Below are 25,689 nucleotides of genomic sequence, written 5' to 3' on the forward strand. Positions count from 1 at the left end.
ATGTGTGCAAATAAATAAACCATATTTCATAAAGACACCACAGTCTCCACTGACCTTCTTCCCAAAGGAAACCAAACCCTGGATGAGCGCAGGGACCCCGGAGATCTCACCGCTCGGAGATTGGGGAGACGTGCAACAATACAGTATAAGCATGCACCCTAAGGAGACTTGGTGAAGATGACTTTACTAAAAAAAATGGTCTTTATAAAAAAATCGCAGCAGATTTCTGAGTTTTGCACATGCGCATGCACACTTTGTAACTGTCTCAGTTTAAGAAAACACAGATTGTCTGTTTTGTTTTTCTGACAGGTTGGAGCCCTCCTCCTCCACCCTCCCTGCGATCATCAGGCATCTAGTAATAGAAAACCACAAGGTTGTAGGGGCCTTGGTGGGCCTGAGCAACTGTTGCTGAAAGGCAGGGAGCTCCTGGGAATCTTCCCTCCCTCTCCTCTCCCCCAGATGGTGACCCCAAGCCCAAGCAGAAACTCTCAGCTGGAAGAGATGTCTGTTCAGTTTTTGCCCATCAGGTCAATGCCTAGAACAGGCCTTGTTGCTAAGAGATGGCGCTGCTGTGACTGGGTTGAAGGGAAGAGGGACATACTCACATTAAAATAATATGTACAAACACAAGAAAAGCCCTGCTGGATCCGGTCAGTGGCCTTGAGTGTTGTGACACCTGTCAAGAACACCTGGTTTGCTAAGGTTTGCTCATAAAGATGGTTCTGTGGCAAGGAATTGTGGGGAAAACATCTTGCCTGAATTAGGGCCTCTAGAAGGCCCACAGCTGAATCCAATTAATTAGGCAGTGAGTGAGAACACCTGGTTATCAGCTTGAGACTGGTACCTCAAGGCCACAGGCCTGGGAAGGTTGAATGCGCGCCCATTAGGCGCAAAAGCTCTGGAAGATTTCATCATCTGAGAATCCTCTGATTGGCTAATTAATTCCTGGTTATTGTTGGGCTTTTCCCCAGTAAACGTAGAGCTAAGATTCTATGTCTTTGTTCCCCAGTGTTCCATGGTATTACCTGATGTTGGGGTTCCATCTTCCTATTGCTATCCAGGAAATAATCTCTGGGCAGATGTGGAACTATGAATTTATTCTACCCGTCTTCCTATAGTGTGAGTATAGAATAAGCTAGACAGATTTGTTATTTGTCTTGTGACTTTAACTCTCTGTGACTGTTGTATTTTATCTACCTTTGGGGTGTTTAATTTAAGGAATTATTTTGCTGCTATATTTTTGCACTTATATTTTATTTTAATAAAGTCACCTCTTATTTACCGGTGTGTGTTCATTGCAGGCGGAATTTGGCTCTGAATTCAGCACCTTGGCCACTTAGCCGCAGACTACTGTATAATTGGGTATTTTGTCTTAAGGCTCCAAAACAAGGAGGGTATCTTGGCTCTTGTCTTTTGGAATCCTTGGCAGGTCTATTTCTGGCACTTTGGGTTTCCCCTTGGCCCAGAGTGGATGACCAGGGGTGGTGGCAGTGTACCTACCTTGCAGGGTTGGTGTTGGTGTAACTCAGCCCTGGTAAGGGAGGAACGGGTTGTGTCTGGCCGGGATCAGTTGCCCTAGGCTTGGGAATTGACCCTCCGGTGAGAGTTCTTACCAGCACCGACCCTTTGGAATTCCCTCCCCTTAAATATTAGACAGGCACCATCGCTGGTGTCTTTTTGACACCTGCTGAAGACCTTCCTCTTCCAACAAGCCTTTTCAGTAGAAACCTTTTGCCCCAGTCTGCATCTGCATTGGAATTGTTTTTAAGATGTTATGCTGTTTTCTAATATTTTGTTTCTAATATGTTTTCTAATGTTTTATCACTTGTTTGCTGCCCTGGGCTTCCTTTGGGAGGAAGGGTGGGATATAAATGTAAATAAACATTGTGGCTCTGAGCTGTATTTTTATGAAGAGGGTTGTAGGCTGCTTTATGGAGAGCATCTTCGAAAGAGGAGTCTAAACATATTAAATAAAAATAAAAGAAATAAAAGCTCGATTCAGCCATTATGCCGCTCTTCAAATGAATATATTTAGAGGTTATGGATTTACCTAGGGCCGGCACTGCAGTTATTCCATATGACAGGCACTGTTAGCAGGGCCAGCATCAGGTGTGACTGGGCCCTTGGGGGCCAGCCTTCCCTGGGCCCCGTGCTCCCAGTCCCCCCCCCCCCCACAGACCATGCAGGACTGCTCCACCTACCTCTTCTCTCTTTCTGTGAATGCTGTGCACACTCGGTGCGCAGGTCGCTGCCATCAACGAAGATGGCGGCAGAGGCTTCTCTAAGGGACAGATACCCCGCTGCCATCTTTGTTGATGGCATGCATGTGTGCCATGCTGTGTGCGCTCACATGGCTGCCATCAATCAAGATGGCGGTAGGGGCATCAGTCCCTTAGACAAGACTGCTGCCATCTTGGCTGATGGAACTGCACACACAGCGCACAGGGCATTCACAAAAAGGGAGGAGTGGTAGGTGGAGCGGGCAGGTGCCATGGACCCACACGGTCTGTAGGGGGGGCTGGGAGGTCCGTCTGTGGCAGGGTCAGGAGTCTACCCTGCTGAGGCTTGCAGAAGGGGAGCGCTACCACCACACCCTAAGGAGGCGTCCTTCAGGGGCCCTTCTGGGCTGCAGGGGCCCTTGGCCAGGGTCCAACCTGGCCGCCCTTTGGCGTTGGCCCTGACTGTTAGTTTCACCTGCTTACCTTGGGAAAAATATTCCCCACAAAAAGCAGGACTGGCTGGATATTACAAAAAATATAATCTCTCTCACACACCCCAATATCTAGGAAAATAAGATTTCATGAGCATCTGTTGCAGTGCCCCATTTGTTTTGACTTTATTAAGCGTCAGGAGTTTTTGCTGCAAAAACGAGCCAGCACCTCCCAGCAAATGTATCGAATCCAACGATTTCTGTAACATATGAGTGGGTGGAATTTCAAGGCAGAGTCTCCATCCAAGGCATGAAAAAGACTCTTTTGTAGGTTGCTCCTCATCAGTCTAGGGACTTGATGGAAAGAAAGAATGAAAAACAGTGTGATGATCCCAGCCCAGCTACCGTTTCCTACAGGCTGCTGCTGTTCAGAGCCTTTTGTTGCCTGAAGAGCAGGGTTTCAGCAACTGTAAGGGAGAGTTGGCTTTACAAGCACATAGCACAATCTGCCCAGTGCGTGTGGCATATAGTAGCTTATTATGCATTTCACTGAGTAGGCCTTTCTCTTCACCACTGGCAGAAGGTGGTGTTCAGATGGCCATTGATGGAGGAATGCAAGGGACACTGCTAGCGCAACACTGCGCAAGACACAAAAGGGTTTGCTTTGGTTGGCAGATCTCCAAATTCTCACATATTGTGGCTCTGCCAGCCGCTTTTGTCCTTGACGACAAGTGACTCTGTGCTAGCAAGACTGGAGACTCTGTCTGAGCTCCTTCCATATGCCTGGTGTTTTGAGGACAGTCTGGTGTAGCTAGAGAACCTCAGCCATCCTTGGGCAAAAACAATGGACACCTACAGTGCAGGCCCAAGACATTTTAGCGGAATCAGAGGAGGTAGAAAATCCAAATGACTGCCCCCTGCAAAAATATAACCATGAAGCAAAGTATTGGCAGTTTGCCGAACTTTAATAAAGTGAAGGTATAAGGTTGGTTTCTGCGTAGTTTACAGTAGATCTGCAAGGTTTCCATTGGTTTAACATTTACCACCACCACATACAAAAAGGCTTACCCTGCCCTTCCCATAAACCACCAGGCTACTCTAAACAACGGGGAGCTGATGGGAGACCAGGAGTGGATTTTCATGTGGAAGTATTCTGCAGCTGCACACAACCACACTCGGGAAACTTTTCAAAAGTCAGGGTAGAGTTTGTTGCAGAGAAGGTTTTTATCTGACTCCAAGGGAGGCAGACATGGATGTTCGGTTTAAACTGGGTTTTTTACTTAAAACATCAGGTTACTAGTTAAGGCAGAAGCAAGAAAAGGGAAAGAGAAACCAAACTCACAACTCAGGGAGGCTACTTAACTTCCTGGGCTTAAGCACATGAACCCTTTAGTGGCTTTTTCTCTTGGTTCAGCAGGTATTAATTAAAGAGTGTTGCTTATTCCAACAGAGTTCTGGCAGGCTCTGTCACCCTCCATGTGCATGGCTCCAACCTTCCTGTCCCATTTCATAGTGCCAGCTGCCCTTGGAAAAGTGCCCATAAACTGCAGCTAGTGCACAATATGGCAGCCAGATGGCTTTCTGCAGTGTGCTTTTTCAACCACAGTGTACCAGCCATTTGTCAACTGCACTGGCTTTCCATTTGTTTCTGGGAATAATTCAAGATGCTGGTGCTCTTACCTGTAAGGATTACCCCAGGTAATTGCAATCTGTCCCAGGGATAACCTATGATGCTGGTGCTTATCTATAAAGCCCTAAATTGCTCAGAGCCAGGAAATCGGAAAGTTGCCTCCAAGGCTGGATTTAAGGTGGTTGGGGGCCCAGGTACAGTTCTCAAACTAGGGCCTCCCCTTCCCCCCAAAAGGAATAAATGAAATAAAGTATCACAAAATAAGTCTTATGGTATTGTAAAAACTAACAAATGTATCATGCCATGAGCTTTTGTGGGCTATAAAAGAATACTCTGAACCTGTGGGTTCCACAACTCTCAGCAAAATACGAACAAAAAACATCTTGCCAACCTTGATAAACAAAAAGAAAACACTCTGAACATGTACAGGTTCACATTTTAAACACACTTAACTCATCATGGTTTTTATTCATTTCCTGGACCAGCCACCAACTCTCAGCATATTCTGCCTCACATGGCTGTTGTAAAGTTATAGGAGGAAGTACTGTATAAAATGGTTGCAAAGGTGCTTGTATCATAGACATCAGATTTTGATTCTGGTAACTAGAATAATGCATCTTTGTCCTATAAAGGGCCGTGTTTTTCCTCTCGGCCCCCAAATTAGAACAGCTCCAAGGTTTCAACCCATCTTAATCTGGCCTGATTATTGTATATTTTAGATACACAAACCTCAGGTGCGTTCAGTGGAGCTGACTCCCAAGTTAGTGGGCACAGAGGATTGCTTCCTAATGAGTTATTTTAGGACTCTAGCCTGTAGGCAGGGGGCTGTGGAAAGCAGTGATCTACTTTCATTTTAAATATGATTTTATTTTATGCTATTGCTTTTTTACTATTTTACCTCTACAGGTAAAATTAGTAAGGAAAAGCGTAGCATCAATATTTTTCCTAATTTCTTAGTAACAAAATAAAATATGCTCCCACTGTCCAATGACCTGACTCAGTGGCAAAGCTAACTAATAGGATTTTAAAATGCTATAGGATAATAATAGGAGCCTCCGTGGCGCAGAGTGGTAAGCGGCGGTAACGCAGCCGAAGCTCTGCTCACAGCCGGAGTTCGATTCCAACGGAAGGAGGAAGTCGAATCTCCGGTAAACGTCGCAAGATGTCACCCTAAGAGTCGGAAACAACTTGCACTACAAGTGCGGGGACACCTTTAGCATAATAATAATGTTATTAATAATAATTTATTTGTGTTAAAATTATTATTTGATCTTGCAGTCCTGTACCCTGTTCTAGGTAGGTTACTTGGGGTGTAAGTCCCATTAAACACAAAAAGGCTTACTTCTAGGTAAACATATATGCCATTGTACTGTAAGGTAACTACATAGTGAAGTCTAAATTGCCTGAACTTCAGCTTCTGCACAGCAGGAAACATACCCCTTTGCAAAGTTTTCACATTTTACATTTGCCATGGGGGGGGGGATTCTTGAACATCTACCTGCACACAGAGTAGAAGTATTTGCAAAAAGTCCCCCCCCCTTATATGGAGTACCTGATCTCAGACACCACAGGACAGGAAAGATGAAGCATGGTTGCTAGAAAGAAAGGAAGGGCAAGCTACATATATCCCATGGGCTAGAATAGGTGTGGGGAACCTTTGGCCCTTCAGATGTTGCCAAACTACAACTCCCATCCTCCCTGGCCCTTGGCCATGCTTGCTGGGGCTTGCTGGGGCTGATGTAGTTCAGCAACAACTTGCGAGCCAAAGGTTCCCCACCCCTGGGCTAGAAAATGAGGCAGGAATGAAAAGGACACGGGGAGGGGGAAACAGCTGCAGTTTCGGACCTCAGGGATTCCTATAGTTTAGTGTCCAAATAACTTGCAGCACTGAGTTCACTCATTGGCTAAGAACAATGAAAGGTGGGAGAAGCCAGGCTGGCTTGTCTCACAGAAATTACTTAGAAGGCTGATTACACATTTTGCTTTATAACTTTCCTTCCAGGAGAGCTGGAGAGTTTAATTTAAACAAAAAGTAAGCTCAGAATCTGGACCCCTTGCAGGCATGGGTCCTGATGCAATTGCGCCAATTGCAGCATTATATTCTGGCCATGGTTATCCCCTCCCATATGAAGCTGCCTGTAGGTTTAGATCATCTTCAGAAGCCCCATTGTATGTTCCGCCACCATAGCAGGTTTGGTTGTTGGGGACTGGGAACACAGAGCAGGACCCCATATCTGAGACTGCACCCCAGCTGTGGAATTCCTTCCCACAGAGGGTGAGACTAGCCCACCCCTGCCAGCATTTAGGCAGGCAGTGGGACACACTCATAGGAACATAGTAAGCTGCCTTATAGGGTCAGACTACTGGTCTCTTTAGCTCAGTGTTGTCTATACTGGCAGGGACTCTCCAAGGTGTCCAACAGGAAGTCTCTTCCAGACGTCGCTGGGGAGGCCGTTGGGGAGTGAACCTGGGACCGTCTGCATGCAAAGCAAGTGCTCTGTCATTGAGCTGCAGCCCTTCTCAGTCTTATATACCATGCAGCTTTCAACACACGATTAAAGGGTTTAACTCTCGTCCTTTTGATAGCAAAGGTTTGTTGTTGTTTTATACTTAAATGTTTCGTACTTTTACGTAAACTGCTTTGGGGGGGTCTTGTTAGGATTGAAAAGCAGTACATAAAGAAACAAATGACCTATGTGCTTTGCAATATATATGGAGAGAGAGAGACTTGAGGCGTGTATTCTTCAGATGCTGTCACAGAGCCTGGGGTGAGCACTTATAATTTTATTTATTTAAAAGACAGGGTCAGCTAGGTGACTTCCTGGACCCTGGCCTACCCTGTGTGTGTGTGTGAGGCATGAGACTGCAATTGCTCGGTGGTGACAAAGAGACTACTACTACTGCTATTGTTGTTGTTGTTGTTGTTAATAATAATAATAATAATAATTTGAATTATATCCCGCCTTTCCTCCCAGCAGAAGCCCAAGCCGGCAAACAGAAACGCTAAAAACACTTTAAAACATCATTAAAAGACCTTAGAATACATTAAAACAAAACAACGTTAAAAACATTTAAAAAAAGCTTTAAAAACATCTTTTAAAACAGGGTTAAAAACATATTATTAAAGAAAACATATTAAAAGCAATTTTAACACAGACGCAGACTCAGACTGGCACCTTGTAGTCCATGCAACAATCCTGTAAGGTATGTTAATAATAGTATTACTACCGTTTTAGGTAGGGCAGGGCTGCCAACATGTATGGTTTGCCTAAGGCCACTTATAGCAGAGCCAAGAAATGAGCCATGAATATAAGCAGAGACTTGCTGGCTCAGGCCAACGGCCCTCTCCCCACTTGTGAGTCCCAGCAGCAAGTGGCATTCAGAGGCATATTGTGCTCAACGCTGGAGGCAGTACACAGGCATCATGACGACTAGCAGCCACTGATAGAGTAGCCTTATCCTCCATGAACCACACACATTCTAGCATCCCCTTTTTAGCACCATTCTGTTCCACTGCTAAATTTACTTCCAGGTAGAAATGCCCTCGGATAGTGCTATTAGCCACTAGTCTAGCACCAGCTCTATTTATAGAAGGGGTGCACAGCCACACGTCGAATGGGGTGGTGTTAAAAAAGGGGAGAAATGCAAGGGCAACAGTGCCTGGGAAATATATATATTTTTAATGGTTCTTGTGCTACTGCTGTGGCTGGACTGTGCCCATAGAAACATTTTCCTTGGCTGGTCTTGTCCCGCTCACAGTTGCTTAAGGACATCAGCAGAGCCCTCCAGGGAGACAGATGCCGTTTGGACCTTTATTCTGCTTCAGTGACTGCTTCCAGACTAGGGACGGGGGAGAAATTTGATTCAGTTTGCATTTAAAGCTGAATCTATCTAATTTGCACTTTCCACACAGCTGTTCTTCGAAAGTCGCACTTATCGAACTTTTGTGATGCTGTTCTCCAACCAAACCAAGAAAACGTTCTCTGCAGCAGAAAGAATCAGCGGTGCAAGAGCAGCATGGCGGTGGGCGTCGCCTGTCGCCTTAATGTGAAACTCCACCGCATCACGTCAAAAAGTCCAGTTGATACTGTGATGTCCCGGTTTATATATAATACTGTAAATATGGTAAGTGCGGGTTTATTAGAGTATATGTGGTAAGCAGACTGAGTGAGAGGGGGGAGTACATGGGTTGGAATGCTGATGAGTGTTGTATGATGATTGGCTGAGCGTTTGAGTGTCTGAAGGTATAAATGATAGGATGACAGCTGAGAGGGGGTTCGGTTGGTTGGTTCTGTGGGTTGGTTTTGGAGGGTTGGATTGGATTTAGGAGGGTAGTGAGGCAGGTTATTGACGACTAAGAAACATAAAGAGTAACACATCTTATGAAACCACACGCTTGTTGACTAAACCTTTAAGTAATTTTGTTATTCCCCGTGTATATAAATAAATAGTTCTTGGTTTACCAGAATGCCTGATCCTTGACTGGGTTACACAGACCAGAAGGGTGGGCAGGGCATATACCAAGGTTGGGAAACAGTATCAATGGTGGCAGCGGTGAAGAGATAGTGTAACATCATCAGGTATCCAGAGCAACCCAGGGCTATAATCTTTATAGGCACAAAGATACTGGGGGGTGGGGGTGTTGAGGCCTGTAAGTGCACCCGGACACAACATAGCAATAGGCCAGGAGAAGACTAAGGCACAGTCTCAAGGCAATAGTGTTTACAGGGAGTGTCTGGTGGTGCTGCCTAGCAGGGGGATCTTGAGGGATCTGTGCTAGACCCAGTGAGAGAACTGTTAAGAGACCAGGACCTTGAGGTGAGTCCGTGACAAGGCTGTGACCACACAGGAAGGGCCCTGACAGATACATTCAGTAGAATGAAGTTTTTCTTAAGATTGTGCAACCTCAGGCTTGCGGTGGGTTTTCCATGTTTGACTTATACCCCCCCCATACACAAACACACAGAGTCCCTGCATATAGAAAATTAGTTCAACCTAATCTCTTAGATGTGTTACCTTTCAATATACAGGGAGTCTGAATGCTTCCCACAAAAATAATCCAACATAATGTGGGGCTTATGACCTGCTTAGGCTGGTTCACCAGCTATGGCCACTTCTGGACTGGAATAGGCTGGCCTCAGTCATCTCGCCCCTAAATGACCTCCCACTGTCATGTCTGCTGTAATGCAGTCTACGTGGGGCTACCCTTGAAGACTGTCCAGAAGCTGCAGCTATGCAGACTGTGGCTGCTAGTTTGGTAAGTCTGATGGGCCCATGTGTCACCAGTCCTGAAAGCTTTTCGCTGGCTGCCAGTAAGCTACCAAGCCCAATTCAAGGTGTTAGTAGTAGTGGAAAAGCTTGGGAACTACGTATCTAAAGGAGCAACTTCCCCAAAATCAACCATCTTAAGCTCTGTGATGGGCAGGAGAGGCTTAATTGGTGGTGCCGCCTTTGGTTGCTGTCCAGCTGACATTGACCCATTATAGGGCCTTCTCAGTGACAGCTCCCCACTTATAGTACACCCTCCCGCGTGATGTGCACCTGTCTCCTCATTATCTTTGAAGGATAAATTTAAAAATATTCCTGTTTACCCAGGCATTTGATACAGAGACCAGGGTTCAAATCCTCTCACAGCCATGAAGGGCAATGGGTGACTTGGGCCAGGCACTGCCTCTCAGCCTCAGAGGAAGGCAATGGTAAACCACCTCTGAATACCGCTGACCATAAAAACCCTATCCATAGGGTCGCCATAAGTCGGAATCGACTTGAAGGCAGTCCATTGAGATTGAGGTGTTGGCCATGGCAACCGTGAAAATAACTTGTGGATATATTTGCTTTTTAATTTTTTAAATGGTCTCCTGTTTAGACATGTTTTTATTTTGATTGTACTATTTCAGCATTTTGACGTTAGCTGCTCTGGCCTCCTTTTGGGAAGAATAATAAATACATCAGCAGGTTGGAGGCGCAAGAGGCCTTTACCACTTCATTCTGTGTAATGCGGGGGTTCTTAACCCAGGGTCCATGGGTGGGCTTCAGGGGATCCATAAAGCGGGCACAAAGAAAGTCAATTTCCACTGCAATAAAATTGTATTTATTTATGGGGGACCATAGCTTCCATCAGATTCTCAAAGCGTTCTGGGACCCAAGAAAAGTTAAGAACCACTGGCTTAATGTGTCAACTGGGCCTGAAAACTCATTTTCTGTAAACACACCGCCACCTAGTGGCAGTTTATGGAAGGAATGTGACACTATCACTAACAAATTCATTTAGTGTTCGCAGCAAAAAAAAAACCCCAAATAAATAAAATGAACTGTTTTGCTGCTACTAAGGTTTGCTCTAATTCCCCCAGCATGGAATGGTAATTTGGCAGTGGGCGGACAGGGAAAACAAGGCCACGGGGGGGGGGTGTAGAACAGGAACAGCTTGCAAAATGCAAAAGAATCTGATCTTATTGCAACAATAAGAATCTCCCACCCCCGTTCTCAGTGGTAACAACTGAGACCTAAGCAAAGGTTTGGCTGCCACAGCTGCAATAGAAGGAAGTTGGAAGAAGGGGGACAGAAAAGCAGCAGCTTAACTGAAGCAGCTGCAACTTCTTGTTTTCTTTTGCAGTCTGCAAAGGGAGGGGAAATTGGTACTGTGCTTTTTTGTGTGTGGGGAGGAATGGGGCGAGACTTAGCACACATGCATCTGCATTAAAGTATAAGCAACCCCCCCCACACACACAGGGTGTATAGTTCTACAGCAAGGATGATCAGAAATCGCTGGGGAGTAGTACAGCGAGGCAGAACCCCTTCCTCCTGAATTTTGCTCACTGTCATCCAACAGCCTGCCCTTCTTTAACTGTTTGTTGACAGTGGGTATTTCCCCTTTAATTGCAGACATTACCTGCCCTCAGTGCAGAGGTGGCGGAGCTCAGACTTGAGAATCATTGCCCTTTGCCATAGAAGATCTTCCTCCACCCCATCTAGATGTGTGAGTGCTTCTTTTTGTGGTTGCTTGGGGTATGGCTAAAAAAAGCCGCTCTGCACATGCTCAGTGGTGCTTTCAAAACTACAAATGTTACAGAACTGAAACCATGGCACCAGAAATAGGGAGGGAGGGCTAAGCTTGTGTTTATATTAAGCCCACACTAATTCAAATAGCTTTCCCTGAAAAGGCTGTGATCATTAGGTCAAAAATAATGAATGCATGTGTGTGTCAAGGAGATCCACTTTCTACTTTTGCTCCATCAATAACTGTTTCCCTCTCAGCTCTACTGGATTTTAGCATCCTCTCCAGGGGCATGGGAAAACCGCAACCCTCCAGATGTTGTCGGTCTCCAGCTTGCATCGGCCCCAGGCAGCATGGCCAATGTTAGGAATGACGGGAGTTGTAGCCCAACAACTTCTGGAAAGACCCAGGTTCCCCCATCGTGCCTCTAGTCCAGGAGTTACCAAACTGTAATCCATGAGCATAGTTGAGGTGGTCCGTGGCACGTCTATGGTTTTGTGGTAGAGGACAGGAGATGGCACACCCACCGCATTCAATATTAATAACTGACTTTAACTGTGTTGTTATTGCTTCTTTTATTATACTACAGTTTGAATTCTATGTAATCCATCGCACACCGCCTAGCACAGAGCATTGCAATTGCTACAACAGGCTGAAAAATTATTAATTAGTCTGCCGAGACCCTCAGCAGTTTTCAAGTGTTCCATGGGGAAAAAAAATTGGGAACCACGGCTCTAGTCCTTATGAATATCTGAAACTGCTGTATACAGTCAGACCACTGGTGCACCTAGCACATTATGGTTGACTCCAGCCAACTAGGATTTCAGAGATGGGATTTTCCAGGAGAATCTTTTAACAGATGACTGAACCTGAGACTTTCTGTGTGGAATGTATCTCAACCATGAAGCTTGTGTTCTCTCTCCCTACAATGGGTCAGCAAGGAGTGGGGCCAGAGCTGGCAGTGTGCTACCCTTTTCTTTTCTTTTGCCAGTCCCCTCTTCTCCTTCTCTCCCCCTTTATCTCCCCCCCCCGCAAAGAATACGCCTTATAATCAAGACGGCATCAAATGCATCAATTCTGGCATACAGCTTGAAAGCCATAATGGCTGTGTGCCACTTTAGACAAACAGCTGATAAGCTGAAACTGCAAAAGAAAAAACCAAAAGCAAATATAGGGAGCCGTGGAGGATTTTTTAAAAGCTTCATTCAAATCATAAGTATTCCTAGAGAAACGCTGGGTTTGTACAATGCTTTTATATGTATACCCAAACAGATTCCAACCTTGCAGGCATCAACCATGTCTAGCAGATTTACCCCCTAGAATTTGAAGAGCAGGTTTCATCCAAAATCACAGTGTGTGGCAAAGCAAATGTCACCAGTTGCCTGAAGGGATGTACTAAAATAAGCATCTGTTTGTTATGATGCCTAATGAGAAAGCAATCAAAAAAGAGTGGTGACAATTCTACACTTGTTTAAACATTTAGAAGCTCCACAGACAAGAACTGCCGTGTGAAGCAGGAAACTCCAGGGCTTGGCGCTTCTGCCTGGGTTCATTCCCATCAGTCGTCTCCGCCGCAAATCCTGAGCAATGTGGTCCCATAATCCCCAGAAGTGTCAGACTGCAAGGGAAGAAACGGGGAGGGGAGAGAGAGTAACATTAAAGAGACACACTTCAATCTTGCAAAATAGGAATCTATTTATATGCAAAAGTGGCACTGTGGTGTTTTTACGTTTGCACTGTAGCATTACCCATTAAACTAACTACGCCACAGCGTAAGACCCTGGCCACATAAGGACCATTAAATTGTGTCAGGGCTTTCCTGCCTAGCAACAAAACACTACTGTATAAAAGCGTGCTGGGAAAATGATTCCTTAAGACAAGACATCTGGATCCCCCATAAACCACTCAGTTTAACAGCTGAGCTTGTTTTCCACTCAACATGATAGCCCGAGGAGGCCCTAATTATCATGAAACATCTGGTCAGCAGGCTTGTCTCTACAGCCTCTCTATCAGCAGCCCCAAGGTCGCATCTGTTTTTCCACTTGTTGTGTGCATTCATATATGCAAACATGGTTAGTCTTGCACAGATTTCTTCCACCTGTAATCTTTAATCTTAATGTTTTTATTGTTACAGCTCTGAAGCAATTTCATTTTCTTATGGGATTTAAGTGGTTTTTTTTTTAATAGAACAGCCTGCACAATTCTGTATACAGTATTTCCACAGCCATGAGGACCAGCAACCTGCATTTTCAAAATAAAATTTTAAAAATGAAAGCAGATATTCTTGGGGATTCTATCCCTGTTGCCTAGTCCAGGAAAACATTTAAATATCTTAGGACTGCACTCATCTTGACTGAAGTTTTGGCCATAGCATTTGACATCCTTACATAACTCCCCAACATGCACCGTTGATCAAGGCCCACCAAATAGTGAGAAAGTTTAAAGCCTGTAACCTCCTCCTCCCCCAAGGCTGCCATCTAGAGCTCAGGATGTTTGCACCTGCAATCTGGCCAACTGCCTAATAATGTCACAATAACCTTTAGTGCAGAATTAAGAGCACCTTTGCCTACTGCTGCTGTGCCATTTAGGGACCTGCCCCAGGTAACAGGACAGACTTTCCTTTACCTCCATAGCCTACCTTCTCCTTCAGTTTTCCATATCTTTTCTGTCCAGGACTGAAGAAGCGGATTCACTCACTCACCCACCCCTGAAACATCGTCGGAGAAATGATGATGGTACTCACTTTAATCGCAGAATACAAGGAGACACCATACATCTTCTTATATTCATCTCGAATATCCAAAAGGTCAATTTCGGACCTGGACACCAGAATTCTGTTCAGTGTGAATTCATCAGTCCCAGCTCCCTATCAACAAGAAAAGGGTTTTTTATTATTATCTGTGCTTCAGATTTATAGACCGCCGCTGTATTTGAAACACACGGTATTTATGATGTTCCCTAACAACCATGATGGCAACTTTTTGTCCATCCCACCCTCTGGGTGCTGCTTATCTCTGACTGTTGGCCATGCTGCCTGGAGCCGATGGGAGTCCAACAACGTCTGGAGGGCCCTATACGGGATCCTCACGCCTGAGTGTGAGGAACCATCAGACTGACCCACTATCAGGCAGCTTCTGGCATTCCTACCTTCAAAGACTTGTGCAGCCTTTCAGCAAAGAATGCAGGAGTGCTGGTCACACATTTGACTGTCAAAAGAAAAAGAAAAAAGGAGTTAACAGTTGACCCCATGTACCGTACTGCTTTCTCTCTGCTAGGCAAGCTATGAATGAGTGCAAAGTTTTTTTAGAAATATTATAGGGCATATAGTGGAGCACTTGTTTCCAATGCCTTTGGCAGTACTTTTTCTTATCAGTGCCCCCTTGTGGGTAGTTGTGTTAATTACATTTGCAAAACAGTTTCTGCAAGATTCTTTGAGATGAACTCATCTTCTGAATCCCACAAAAATGTAATTTAATCTTCTTGCAAGTATGAAACTGGATTTTTGGAGCTACGAAATGTGCTCCAAAATTAATCAACGCAATGGCATAGTAAGAACACCACCACTTGTTATAAAAGCAGGGAAGGGCATAGCTCAGTGCAAGAGTACCTGCCTTGCATAGAGTTTTTGTTAAGAGTTTTTGTTAGATGTATATTGTAGCAGAGTGCAGAAATAACTGGTCCGTTAAGACTGGTAGTTGAAAGAATAAAGAAACTTAAGGTTTATTACTACAAAGAGGTAAAGTCATACATGCAGCTTGTACTCAGGGTGCCATTACTAACAGAGGACAAAGACAGGAAAAGAAGGGAGGAGGAGGAGCAAAGGGTGCAAAAACAACAAACATTTTAGAGGAGGAATTGCAGAGGAAAGAATAGCTTGCCTTTCTGTCTATCACCCCCCACCACTGGTTTGCGTCACTTGTAGTATGCATTGGTGCTGACAACTTCAGGCAAGACTGGGAATGTCTTCTGTCTGAAACCCTGGAGAGCTGCTGCCAGTCAGTGTTGACAAGACTGATCTAGATGGACCAATGGTCTGACTCGGCATAGAACAGCTTCCAAGCAACTTGCTTCCAAGCAAATATCTTTGTGGAAGGGCAATAGCTCAGTGCTAGAGAACCTGCCTTGCATGCAGAAGGTCACAGGCTCAATCCCCGGCATCTGTAGGTAGGGCTGACAGAAACTCCTGCCTGAAACCCTGGGGAGCTGCTGCTAGTCAGTGTAGACAATACTGAGCTAGATGGAGTAATGGCCTGACTCTGTTTAAGGCAGCTTCCTCTGTTCCTACGAAATATAAGCATGAATGTTTTTGAGATCTACCATCAGAGGGTAAAACTCCAAATTGTGGTGGGAAAACTGAGGGGGTCTATTTTTTTGGGGGGGGGAGAAATGAGGAAAGCTAGACTTGCCCCTTGCCCCAGAAGCAGACATTTGAATTCAGCCATAAATAGAACAACATCCAAGAAATGGAATCTCAGGATTCTAAACTCAAAATTCAAAATGTCTCACTACATACTAGACTTGTGGGTCAAGCCTTTTAACAGCCCTTGCTTTTTTTTTTTTTTAAATGCACTGTAGAATTAACTAACATGGACTAACAGATATAGAAGCACACTTCAGTGCTACGGGCCCCAATGACAATGACAGCCAGCGATAAAGATAAAAGCCAGTTGCTGGACATTCCATCATGGTCCAGGTAATTACCAGGCACATTTTAGTCCTATGGACACAAAGCATACCTGTCTGAAGGGAGGGATGAACAGACATCATAGGGAGATAATGAAGGAGGCCTCAGATGTACTGAAATTATTATTTGTGGGAAATTTTATTTATTTATTTATTGTATTTATATACCGCCCCACAGCCGAAGCTCTCTGGGCAGTTTACAGTAACTAAAAACATTAAAAACAAATATACAAAAAACACATCTTTTAAAAACAATTTAAAACACAATTTAAAAATTTAAAACAATTTAAAAATACATGCTAAAATGCCTGGGAGAAGAGGAAAGTCTTGATCTGGCACCGAAAAGATAACAGTGTTGGCACCAGGTGCACCTCATCAGGGAGATTATTCCATAATTTGGGGGCCACCACTGAGAAGGCCCTCTCCCTTGTTGCCACCCTCCCAGCTTCCCTCGGAGTAGGCACCCAGAGGAGGGCCTTTGATGTTGAGCGTAGTGTATGGGTGGGTTCGTATCGGGAGATGGCGTTCCATCAGGTATTGGTAAATATCTGAAAGCAGGCCTATTGTGCTCACACATTTTGAGCTAAGTTGGCTGGGCTGGCTGGGGCTGATGGGAGCTGTAGACCAGAACACCTGGAGGGTACCAGGTTGGGGAAGGCTGTCTCACGCTGCAAGATGGGTAATCATTATATATAACACACCAACATGGATATGATTTTCTCCAGCCCTCCTTACCGATGGCCAACAACAGGTCTTCAAAATGTCCCGACATTTCAGTCTGAATGCTCTCTTCCAGTTTCTTGCCACTGAGGTTTCTGTATTCTTCAAAGGCTTAGAAATGACAAAAGATAAGAGCATCGATGCCATTAAGTGGCATGTGTGCTTTCAAACAGCAGAACAGGATGGTCCAGTTAGCAATGTTATTTTAACATCCAAGGCAACGTTGTCTTCTTAAGGAAAGGCCAGATGGAAAGCGGATGGAACTCCTGCGCTTTGGACTGTTGCACGGAAAAGTGAATGCAAGCTACACCTGTTGAACTTCTCTCTTCTTCACAACTATTAAAGGTGCAGGAGCCCCATTCCTCTTTTGCATCTGGCCATCCGATCCAATCTGTATCTCATGGACACCCTCTGCCAAACTACACAGGGCCGTGTGGGAGAGAAGGAGAGATTAATATTGGGTGTAGATCAACATTACTCTGAAAAACCTTCCTTTCATTCCTTGTTTTAAACTCAAGTTTCTGTTCCTTAAGACCACAGAGGTAGGCTTGGAAATGTCTGGGCAATGCCTGGTAAAAATCAGAGGGAGCTGAATATGTGAGGGGCTTTAGAACTAGGTTGCTGTGCTGTTTGCATACGAAAACTACAAAGGTCCCATTCACCCCATACGTTTAAAGCACATGGTTTCCCCCAAAGAATCCTGGGAACTGGAGTTGTTTTTTTTAAGCATGCTGGGAATTGTAGCTCTGTGAGTGGTAAACTACAGATCCCAGGATTCTTTAGGGTGCTTTGAATGTATAATGTTGATGTGACCACAGGCAGGCCCAACTCAGGCTATGTTGCTGCCCTTTGTGAGGATGAGTAATGTTGCTTTTTCCTCCCTTCACCCATCCAATCGCATCTTGTTGCATGTGGGGCAAGCGTGCTTTCCCCTTGAGAATGTCCCACAATTGAAACCCCTTCTCCCCGAGGGGAAATTGCAGCAGGTAGGAGACACTTTCATGCTCCCATTCAGAGCAGAGGGGCAACGGTGCCCTGCCCTCCACCAGTTGAAGGTTTTTCCCCCAGACACACTCCCTTTGGTTTCTGCCATGCAAGGGACCAGATGTTTCTGTTCCATCTGCTTGCACGGAGCAAGGGAAAGGCATCTACAGGTTTTTAAAAAAATGTTTTTAACACTGCTTTGTTTTAATGTATTTTAAGATCTGTTTTTATGATGTTTTAAAGTGTTTTTAGCGCTTTGTTTGCCGCCCTGTGCTCCTGCTGGGAGGACGGGAGGGATACAAATTAAATAATAAATAAATAAATGTACATAGGCTGTTTTGGGTGTATCTGTTTTTTGAGATTTATATCCCCCCCATTCCAAGTCAAGAAGGGAGCCCCTAGAATACTGCTGCCCTGGGCAGCTGCCTGTATTGTCCACTGAGTTGGGCCAGCCCTGGAGATAGAAATGACTTCCTAAAGTGCGCCACTGTATTATGTGCATCTAGAAACCAAGAGGGATAACAACATGCTCAGATTGTTTAGAAGTTTACAAGACATTCTATTTACTGAATAACTAAAACAGAGGGAAGACCCCAACTGGTTTCTTACTTAGTCTCAGCTGAGGAATGCTGCTGAAGCACAGGACCTCAATGAATTTGCCTTCATCTGTTCCCCACTTCTTCTCACCTGCATTGTACAGGATCTAGAAAAAAGGATTGAAGGAGACTTAAAAGCTGCCTGTACCCTTTGCCTCTTCTCTGTAACATCCTGAAGATACCTCTGTGGTAAAGTGGCCAGATGCAAAGGAGGACAGGGGCTTGTGCACCTTTAGCAGGCAGAAGAGATTTCAGCTCCTTCTACACAACTATTAAAGGTGCAAAAGCCCCATTGGTTTTTGCATCTGGGCACCCCATGCCCATGGCACTCATACTACCAGGCCAGTTATTCACACAACCATTTCTGAAGTAATAAAGTTAACACGCATGTAACCTCCCACTCTTATTTATGAAAGTATTTATATACCACCCTCTAGCAAAACATCAGGGCAGTGTGCAGCAACACAAAAACATTTAAAAACAATGCAAAACAATCGATGAAATGACTGGCTATTTAAGAGACATTTTAAAAACTGCTGCATAGGCCTGTTGGCATAAAAAAGTTCCCAAGGGGCATCTGAAAGTCAAAAGCAAGGATGCCTGCAGGATTTCTGCCGGAAGAGCATTACACAGCATGGGACTGTTGACACTAAATGCCTGATTTCTGGGTGAGGCCAGTGAGGCCTCAGTAACACAGGGGACAACTCCTCCAGCTGATCTCAGTGATCAGGCTTGGATATAAGGGCTCAAGCAAGAAGTCAGGGAAGTGATTTTTGAAGGGCATTAAACTCATTGTACTTTATCACAAATTCAGAACATGAATTTCATCCATAACCAGATTCAGTCCTGATTCTTCAGGATGCAGAGAGTCATGATCTGGCGATACATTCTATCAATTCAACAGAAAAAAAAGAGTCCACGTGTGGTATTTTCCTGTGTGTGGTAGTGCATCCATGTTAAAAAAAAGAAATCCAAGGAAGGATTATAATGAACCAGTCCATATCCATGGTTATTGCTTCATATTATAAATATTTGAGGCTTCAATCCTATGGCAACTTACCTGGGAGTAAGCCTACTTTCAAGTAGAGCTCTATAGGATTGTATTGTTAGCTAAGGCAGCACCTATTCTGCAATCACACCTTTCAAATGTGGTCCTGGGCACAGAATCGAGCATCCTGAGAATCTCAGCTTTCATTAAAAAAACCACGTTTCTAGCCCTCAAGGTTGCAAACAGTCTTGGTTAGTGCCCTGCAAACCTTCCTGCCTTCCCCATAACTAGCAGAAGCAAAACAATACAAGAGCAAGCAAATGTTTGAAGGTTAAATTCATAAATTATCATATATAGATTGCTTTTGCTTGGCACAACATTTTTGTGTTTTTAACCAAGCAAAAGCAGCACTGCTGGATCAGATGAGAATGTCAGATGGACATTCAAGTCCAGCATTTTTTTCCATTAGTGGCCGAGGAGATGCTTCTGGGATGCCCACAAACAGGACATAAACAGCTCTGCTCAGCTATTTCTTCTCCAATTAATATTTGGAGGTAAACCATCTCTGCTTCTGGAGGTTCCATTAGACTATGCTAGCCAATAGCCATTAATAGACCTATTCTCTATAACCGTGGTTCCCAAACATTTTCCCCCACGGACCTCTTGAAAACTGCTGAGGGTCTTGGCAGACCACTTAATGATTTTTCTGCCTGGTGTAGCAATGGTAATTGCATAGAATTCAAATTGTAGTACAGTAAAATACAACATAAAAAGTTGTGATTCAAACTCAAAAACTTAGAAGAAACATTTTTAAACAGCTCTGAAACTTTCTCATTAGGAAATCCTACAACCCTTTCTGAATTGCCATTACCTGCGCATCCTGCTTTGCAACCTGTTCATCCACTCTTTGACTTTCATCTCTTCTGCTCTATGAACGTATTGAGAAAAGTTTTTTTAAAAGATAAGTAAAACCACAATGAGAGCATCAGACAGATTAAACACCGCTTGGTGCTGCCCCAGTGCCCCGAGCAGATGGGAAGTGGAGGACAGACGTGATAGGGCTTCCTCTGCAAAAGAGCCTAAGATTCAGAGCATTTCTGTGGCAATCTATTTATGTGTGAGTTAAACAGGTTAAGCAGGCATTACAGGGTCTGGGCCTGTAAGTGAAAAGGTGAAGCAGCAGATTGAAGGGCCGGAGGAAGGCCAATCAAAGGGAAGGGGAAGAGCCATCGCTCAGTGGTGGAGCATCTGCTTTGCATGCGGGAAGCCTCACGTACAATCCTGAGCATCTCCCGGTAGGGCTGGAAGAGCCTCTTGCTGGACACTCTGAAGGGTCACTGCCAGTCAGTGCAAGATGGACCAACAGTTTGACTCTGCGTAAGGCAAATCACCATGCTCCTATCTATGCATTTATAAGAGCCGCTGTGGCCAATTACAAAAGCCAATGCAATTGCTCATGTGACCCAACCCCATTCTTCTGAACTCAGTGCAGGAAGGGATCACAGGATTTGGCCCCAACACTCGCCACTCAGCTAGCAGGAAGGGGAAGCTGTTGAAATGGGGGAAAGAAAGGCCTAATGAATAAGCTAACTGATTTGCGCGTGGCTGCTTCCCAAGCTGGCTATGACCGAGCAAGCCACAGATCCACAGATTTGCTGGGGGATTTCTTACATCGGCCAGAGTTAACAGGGCTTGTCTGAAATCACCAGATGTGTCGGAGCTGATGTCGTCCCCGAGGCTCTTCTTATAAACTAAGAACAACAACAACAAAACCAGACAAGGAAGTCAGAGACTAAAAGTGATAAGGAATGCAGCGTACGCACAGCCAGCATATAACAGGAATACAACGCATGAATAGTAAACGTATATTACAATTCCCAGGCTGTTAGTCTACATCTTTAGGCTTGTTAAAACCACAGGAGTGCCAATATGAGACTTCAGAGAGAGCCCTCTTATTCCTGGAGCATCTAGCTCACGTTGAGAGCTGTGCACGGAAAGGATGCCCACGCAACCGAAGGTTTTCAGAATTTCCAACATAAAAAAAAAAAGCTCACCATCTTATCGGTTCCATTTCTCCTATTGTGTGGAACCAGCAACACTACCCAGACTGATCTGGATGACTCCTGCAAAGTTTCTCATAACTGTTCACAGAAGGGCCAAACTGCATGTGATGTACATCAATACCCTTAATCCAAAGAATATGTTTTGCCTGATAACGGCCTTCAATATGAAGATTTATAGAAAGGCCATAACAGTTATCACTGAAAGCTAGGGGACCTCAGGCTAACATAAGAATCCTTTTGAATAAGGTACAAATATCCTGAAGATGTATTAGCATAAACAATCTTTAACCAAATCTGAAGGCTTGAGACCAAGCCCTGCATTCAAGACAGATCAGCCTCCAGCCATAAAACTCGGGCTGATATGCATCTGGGCACATCTAGAAAAAGGAATGCGAAAAGTCTGAGAGTTCCACAATATCAAAACCCAAAATCTATATAGCAACACTATGGAGCAACTAGGATCAGGTTGCTCCCGACACCCAGCTTTTGTTCTTTTGCTCTTCTGTTGTGCATTTATTGGTTATATAAATAAACAACTTAAAAAAAAAATACCACCATATAGCAACTGGGACAAAAGCTTTCACATTAAACACCTGGAGAACAGCAGGCATAAACTCACCCCCCCCCCCAAAAAAAAACCTGGTGTAAAAACACAAAGCAAAAACATGAGCTGTTGCCTCAGGTCTATTTGATGCAGATTGCACTGTCAAAGAAGTCTGGGGGGGGGAGAGATAAAGAACAGTGAAAAATTATTAATATATCATCTTCCTAACTTTCTTTATATAGTCTGCCTTTCAATGACCAACTTACTTAAGGATAAACATCTATAGAAAACCGTGATCTTTGTTTTACTAAAATTAAAAGTCAGCAAATTACCCATACAGGCACGTAATAATTGTTTCAGACCAACTTTAGTTAGAAGAACAGTGTTGTCTACATATAACAAAGAAATTCTAGTCTCTGCCAATTATAAAGGATATTGTTTGTAACAATTAGCCACAAACATTTGCTTGCAATGCCAGCAAGGTTAGAGGGTTCGGAACAAGTCCGATATGGCTCAAAAGTGTGTTCTCCAAACTTGCTTTACTTGCTTTGCTCAGCTTGCAAGGATCCCCATTAGAATCCAATGCACTCGAGCAGGAAGCTAAATGCACTCCCAGTGCAGGGCTTTCTCCATCTCACCAGGAAAACAGCCATAAATCTTCCAGATATTAATCAAAGCCATGGCTCTGCAACTACCCAAGAGCTGTACCTACTCCAAGTATAGACTGTGCCAGGTTGGCTGCATTCAACTTTCCAATCCATCATGTTCAGCTTCTCTGTAGCTCAGCAATTCATCTTTCTGAAATGCAGCAGGATCCTTTCCAGAAAGCCACTTCTAACAACTGAAGCAATTTGGGTATGGGTTGTGGGGAGTGCAATGAGGGAGGCTGCGAAGCATTCCAGCAAGTGGGCCATCGTCCAGCTAAAGCCAGCCAAAACTAAGTAAACGGGATGAGGGTTAAACAGCTAAGCACTTGTTCCATTGGTTTCAATGGGGCTTTATCACCAGTATGGGTAGCAAGATAAGACTCAACAGAGTGCAGTATGTAATCGTGATGGTCTCCGTTTCTGCAATAATCAGATTTGCCATCGGACTAATTATTCTTTCTGATATTCTCTATATTTGCAGAGAGAAATTTGAAGTCGCAACTCTCCGTGCCTGGTTTCCAATTAATTCTTCTTTTCCACCAGATTTTTTAAAATTCACTTTGAAATCATTGAAAGCGTGAGTGATACTTTTATTGACCTACTTTCTATGTGACCTCTTCAAATGTGGATTCCCTTTCACTGATGTCAATAAGGTGTTGATTGTAACTGACAGACAGAAAGCAGCGGGGGGGGGCAATGAGGTGTTGATTGTAAGCAGCAGGGGGAAGACACTGACTTGATTATCTGCCTTAATGTCTGCCCTGCAGAAAATGAAAAGATATCACAGGAAAAAGGAATTGGGTCATTAACAACTACCAGGAGACCACACTTAAAAATGAAACGTAAAAAAGGAAAGGATTCCATCCCTAGTATGTAGCTGCTCATAAAGAAAGTACCTAGGTCAACTCCTTGAAAGTTCGGACTAAAACCCAGAGAGGATTCCATGGAGCACCAGCCACTGCTGGCTTGTTCAGATACCTCAGGATAATTTCGACAGATTTACTCCTAAGATTATGTTATTGACTAGTCTGAGTGCCAAGTAAGTCAGCCTTCAGGAAGGATCCTTTCGCAAGGAAAGAAAACACTCAAGAGCGGTACTGGCTGAAAAGGACTACACTCAGGTGACTCTCTTCCCGAGGCCATTCTGGTTTATTCTTCCTACTCCATCCCAAGCATTGCCCTCCTCAGCTATCCAGCTATAAAAGGTCTAAAGAGGGGGTGAAATTCTACTCAGTTTGCATTTAAAGGTGGGTGTAACAAACTTGCACTTTCCAAAACAATGTGAGAACCGAAATATAGCCGTCCCTCAAAATTTGCTCTTATCTAAATTTTGCACTGCAGTTCTCCAACCAATGTTTACAAAAATGCATGCATTAGCATGCATAAAACTTAACATATTAGTAAAACAATATACAAAAAATGCATTGTATTAGGGAAACTTCCTTGCAAAAATATGTACATTGGTCAAAACTACATACCAAAATGTGCTTATTAAGAGAAAGTTGCACTAAAATGTTGATGGATTTTCTTAGAAGATTTTTTTTAAAAAATATTGCTGCAGAAATGTGGACAACTGATTTTAAGACTGGAACGATGACAGAACCAAAACTTTCCATCCCTGTTCCCCACTGCAATTACCAAAGAAACCTCTTTAGTCAATCTCCAGCTAGTGTCGCCTGCAGGGAAAGTAACAATTATGACAACTGCCTAACCAATATCCTTCCACTTAAAGTTACTGTTACCTGTGTAATATGCCTGGGCAACTTCTTTCATTTGCTTGCTGGTCCTTGAAGCAAGGATTTCAATCAGTGCCTGCTCGTCAGTTCCAGAGCCCTAGACGCAGAGCGAGAAAGAGTTGTACCAAGAGGGTTTATGCATTTTCCACTGCAGGTTTTATCATAGATCCTCTCTCGGGATCTAGCATTTAGTAACCTTCAGAAGCAGCAGCTGCAATGCTCATATACTGGGATTTAAAGAGCAAGACAACATGCTGGAAGAGGTGATAACAACCAAGGGGGGGAAAACATGCCAGAAGAAGAAAGACAGACTTTACACAATTCAGCCAAGTTAAGAATCCCCAAGTTCTTAACAGATTTCAAAATGAGAAGGTTAAGCGAGTGCTTAACTTGTTCACTGAAGCCATCGGATTTAATGTTCGCTTGTTTGCACCTATTAATGTAGGCCTCAGATGAACCTTCAGTTAATGGTGTGAATTAACAGTTAAGAATGGGCACTGAAAGCACTGATCAATTAATTGATCACTACATTAACTGCTGGTTAAAAGTATGCATTTTAAAACAGAGCTGCCTTCTGTGAAAGGGTTTTCAGGACTGATGGCACCAAAGAAAGATCTTTACAGCACACATGGGGCATCCAACATCTTCAACACAAATGTGGTGGTTCCTACAAGGACAGAAGTCCATGGATGCAACAGAACATCTTCACATGCTCTAGGGCTGAGATCCAAAGAAGAAATGCGCATACACCAGAGGCAATGGAATGGAGAGCTACAGTGTTACTTGCTACTTCCTTTGCAAAAATGACTACTGCTGAAGAGGCTAGCTGCTGCTCAATTTATGAAGTAGCATCCCCCTTCAGACACTCTGTCAATATAGCATGGCCATTTTTATTTCCCCCAAACAGCAACAGATGCAAGGAATATGGCAAGATAAAATTCTCAATGAGTAAATAACAGAAGGAGCAATGCCATCTTTGTAGACTTACCTTCATGGATTTCTTCAGTTGTTTAGCATCAAAAACCGCTGGAGGTGTTACAAGAGCCACCATAATACGCTCCAAATTGCCAGACAGATCCCCTTTCAAGGCATCTTTCAGTTCCTTAAGAAAGAAAGAGAGATAGGAAGAAAGGAAGGAAGAAGAAAAAAAGGAAGGAAGGAAGGAAGGAAGGAAGAAGAAAAAAAGGAAGGAAGGAAGGAAGGAAGGAAGGAAGGGGGAAAAAAGAGTGAATGCTTCTCACTGTCAAAACTCCTGTCAAGGCTCCAAGGGTTGTCTTCATTTACCCTTTACCACCAAGACAAACTGTCCATTGAGTTTCTCTTTTCATTCTGGCTTACTTCTCAGGGAGGAGATAAGCCCCTCTCAAGGTGGTACCACTTCAAACAGCATGTTTGTTGGAAGTTGGGCAAGAGCCACTCCTGTTTTGTTCTTTTATGTTCCAAAAAGGAGATAC

General features: G+C 44.1%; 1 protein-coding gene and 1 long non-coding RNA gene across 3 annotated transcripts in view; one reads left to right on the top strand and one right to left on the bottom strand.

The window, feature by feature from the left end:
• Positions 1-1,012: 1,012 nt before the first annotated feature.
• Positions 1,013-14,947, top strand: LOC133363802 (uncharacterized). Of its 2 annotated transcripts, none has more exons than XR_009757771.1 (3): positions 1,013-1,119; positions 8,194-8,405; positions 13,948-14,947. It is a non-coding gene; the product is annotated as an uncharacterized LOC133363802 (long non-coding RNA). The 2 variants fall into 2 exon arrangements; XR_009757772.1 differs by lacking the exon at positions 13,948-14,947 and adding an exon at positions 11,163-11,256.
• The window catches only part of ANXA3 (annexin A3), a 32,492-nt gene continuing 18,637 nt past the window's right edge, over positions 11,835-25,689 (bottom strand). Inside the window, exons 5-13 of the mRNA XM_061583289.1 lie at positions 25,224-25,337; positions 24,242-24,332; positions 20,917-20,996; positions 20,117-20,173; positions 18,271-18,364; positions 16,693-16,788; positions 14,422-14,480; positions 14,018-14,140; positions 11,835-12,892 (exon numbers count right to left, since the gene is read on the bottom strand). Coding sequence (XP_061439273.1) covers positions 12,833-12,892; positions 14,018-14,140; positions 14,422-14,480; positions 16,693-16,788; positions 18,271-18,364; positions 20,117-20,173; positions 20,917-20,996; positions 24,242-24,332; positions 25,224-25,337 — 774 coding nt within the window. The 3' untranslated portion in view covers positions 11,835-12,832. The remainder of the gene's footprint in view (positions 12,893-14,017; positions 14,141-14,421; positions 14,481-16,692; positions 16,789-18,270; positions 18,365-20,116; positions 20,174-20,916; positions 20,997-24,241; positions 24,333-25,223; positions 25,338-25,689) is intronic.

This window comes from Rhineura floridana, chromosome 9 (assembly GCF_030035675.1).
Source record: "Rhineura floridana isolate rRhiFlo1 chromosome 9, rRhiFlo1.hap2, whole genome shotgun sequence".
In the NCBI taxonomy this organism is placed as follows: domain Eukaryota; kingdom Metazoa; phylum Chordata; class Lepidosauria; order Squamata; family Rhineuridae; genus Rhineura; species Rhineura floridana.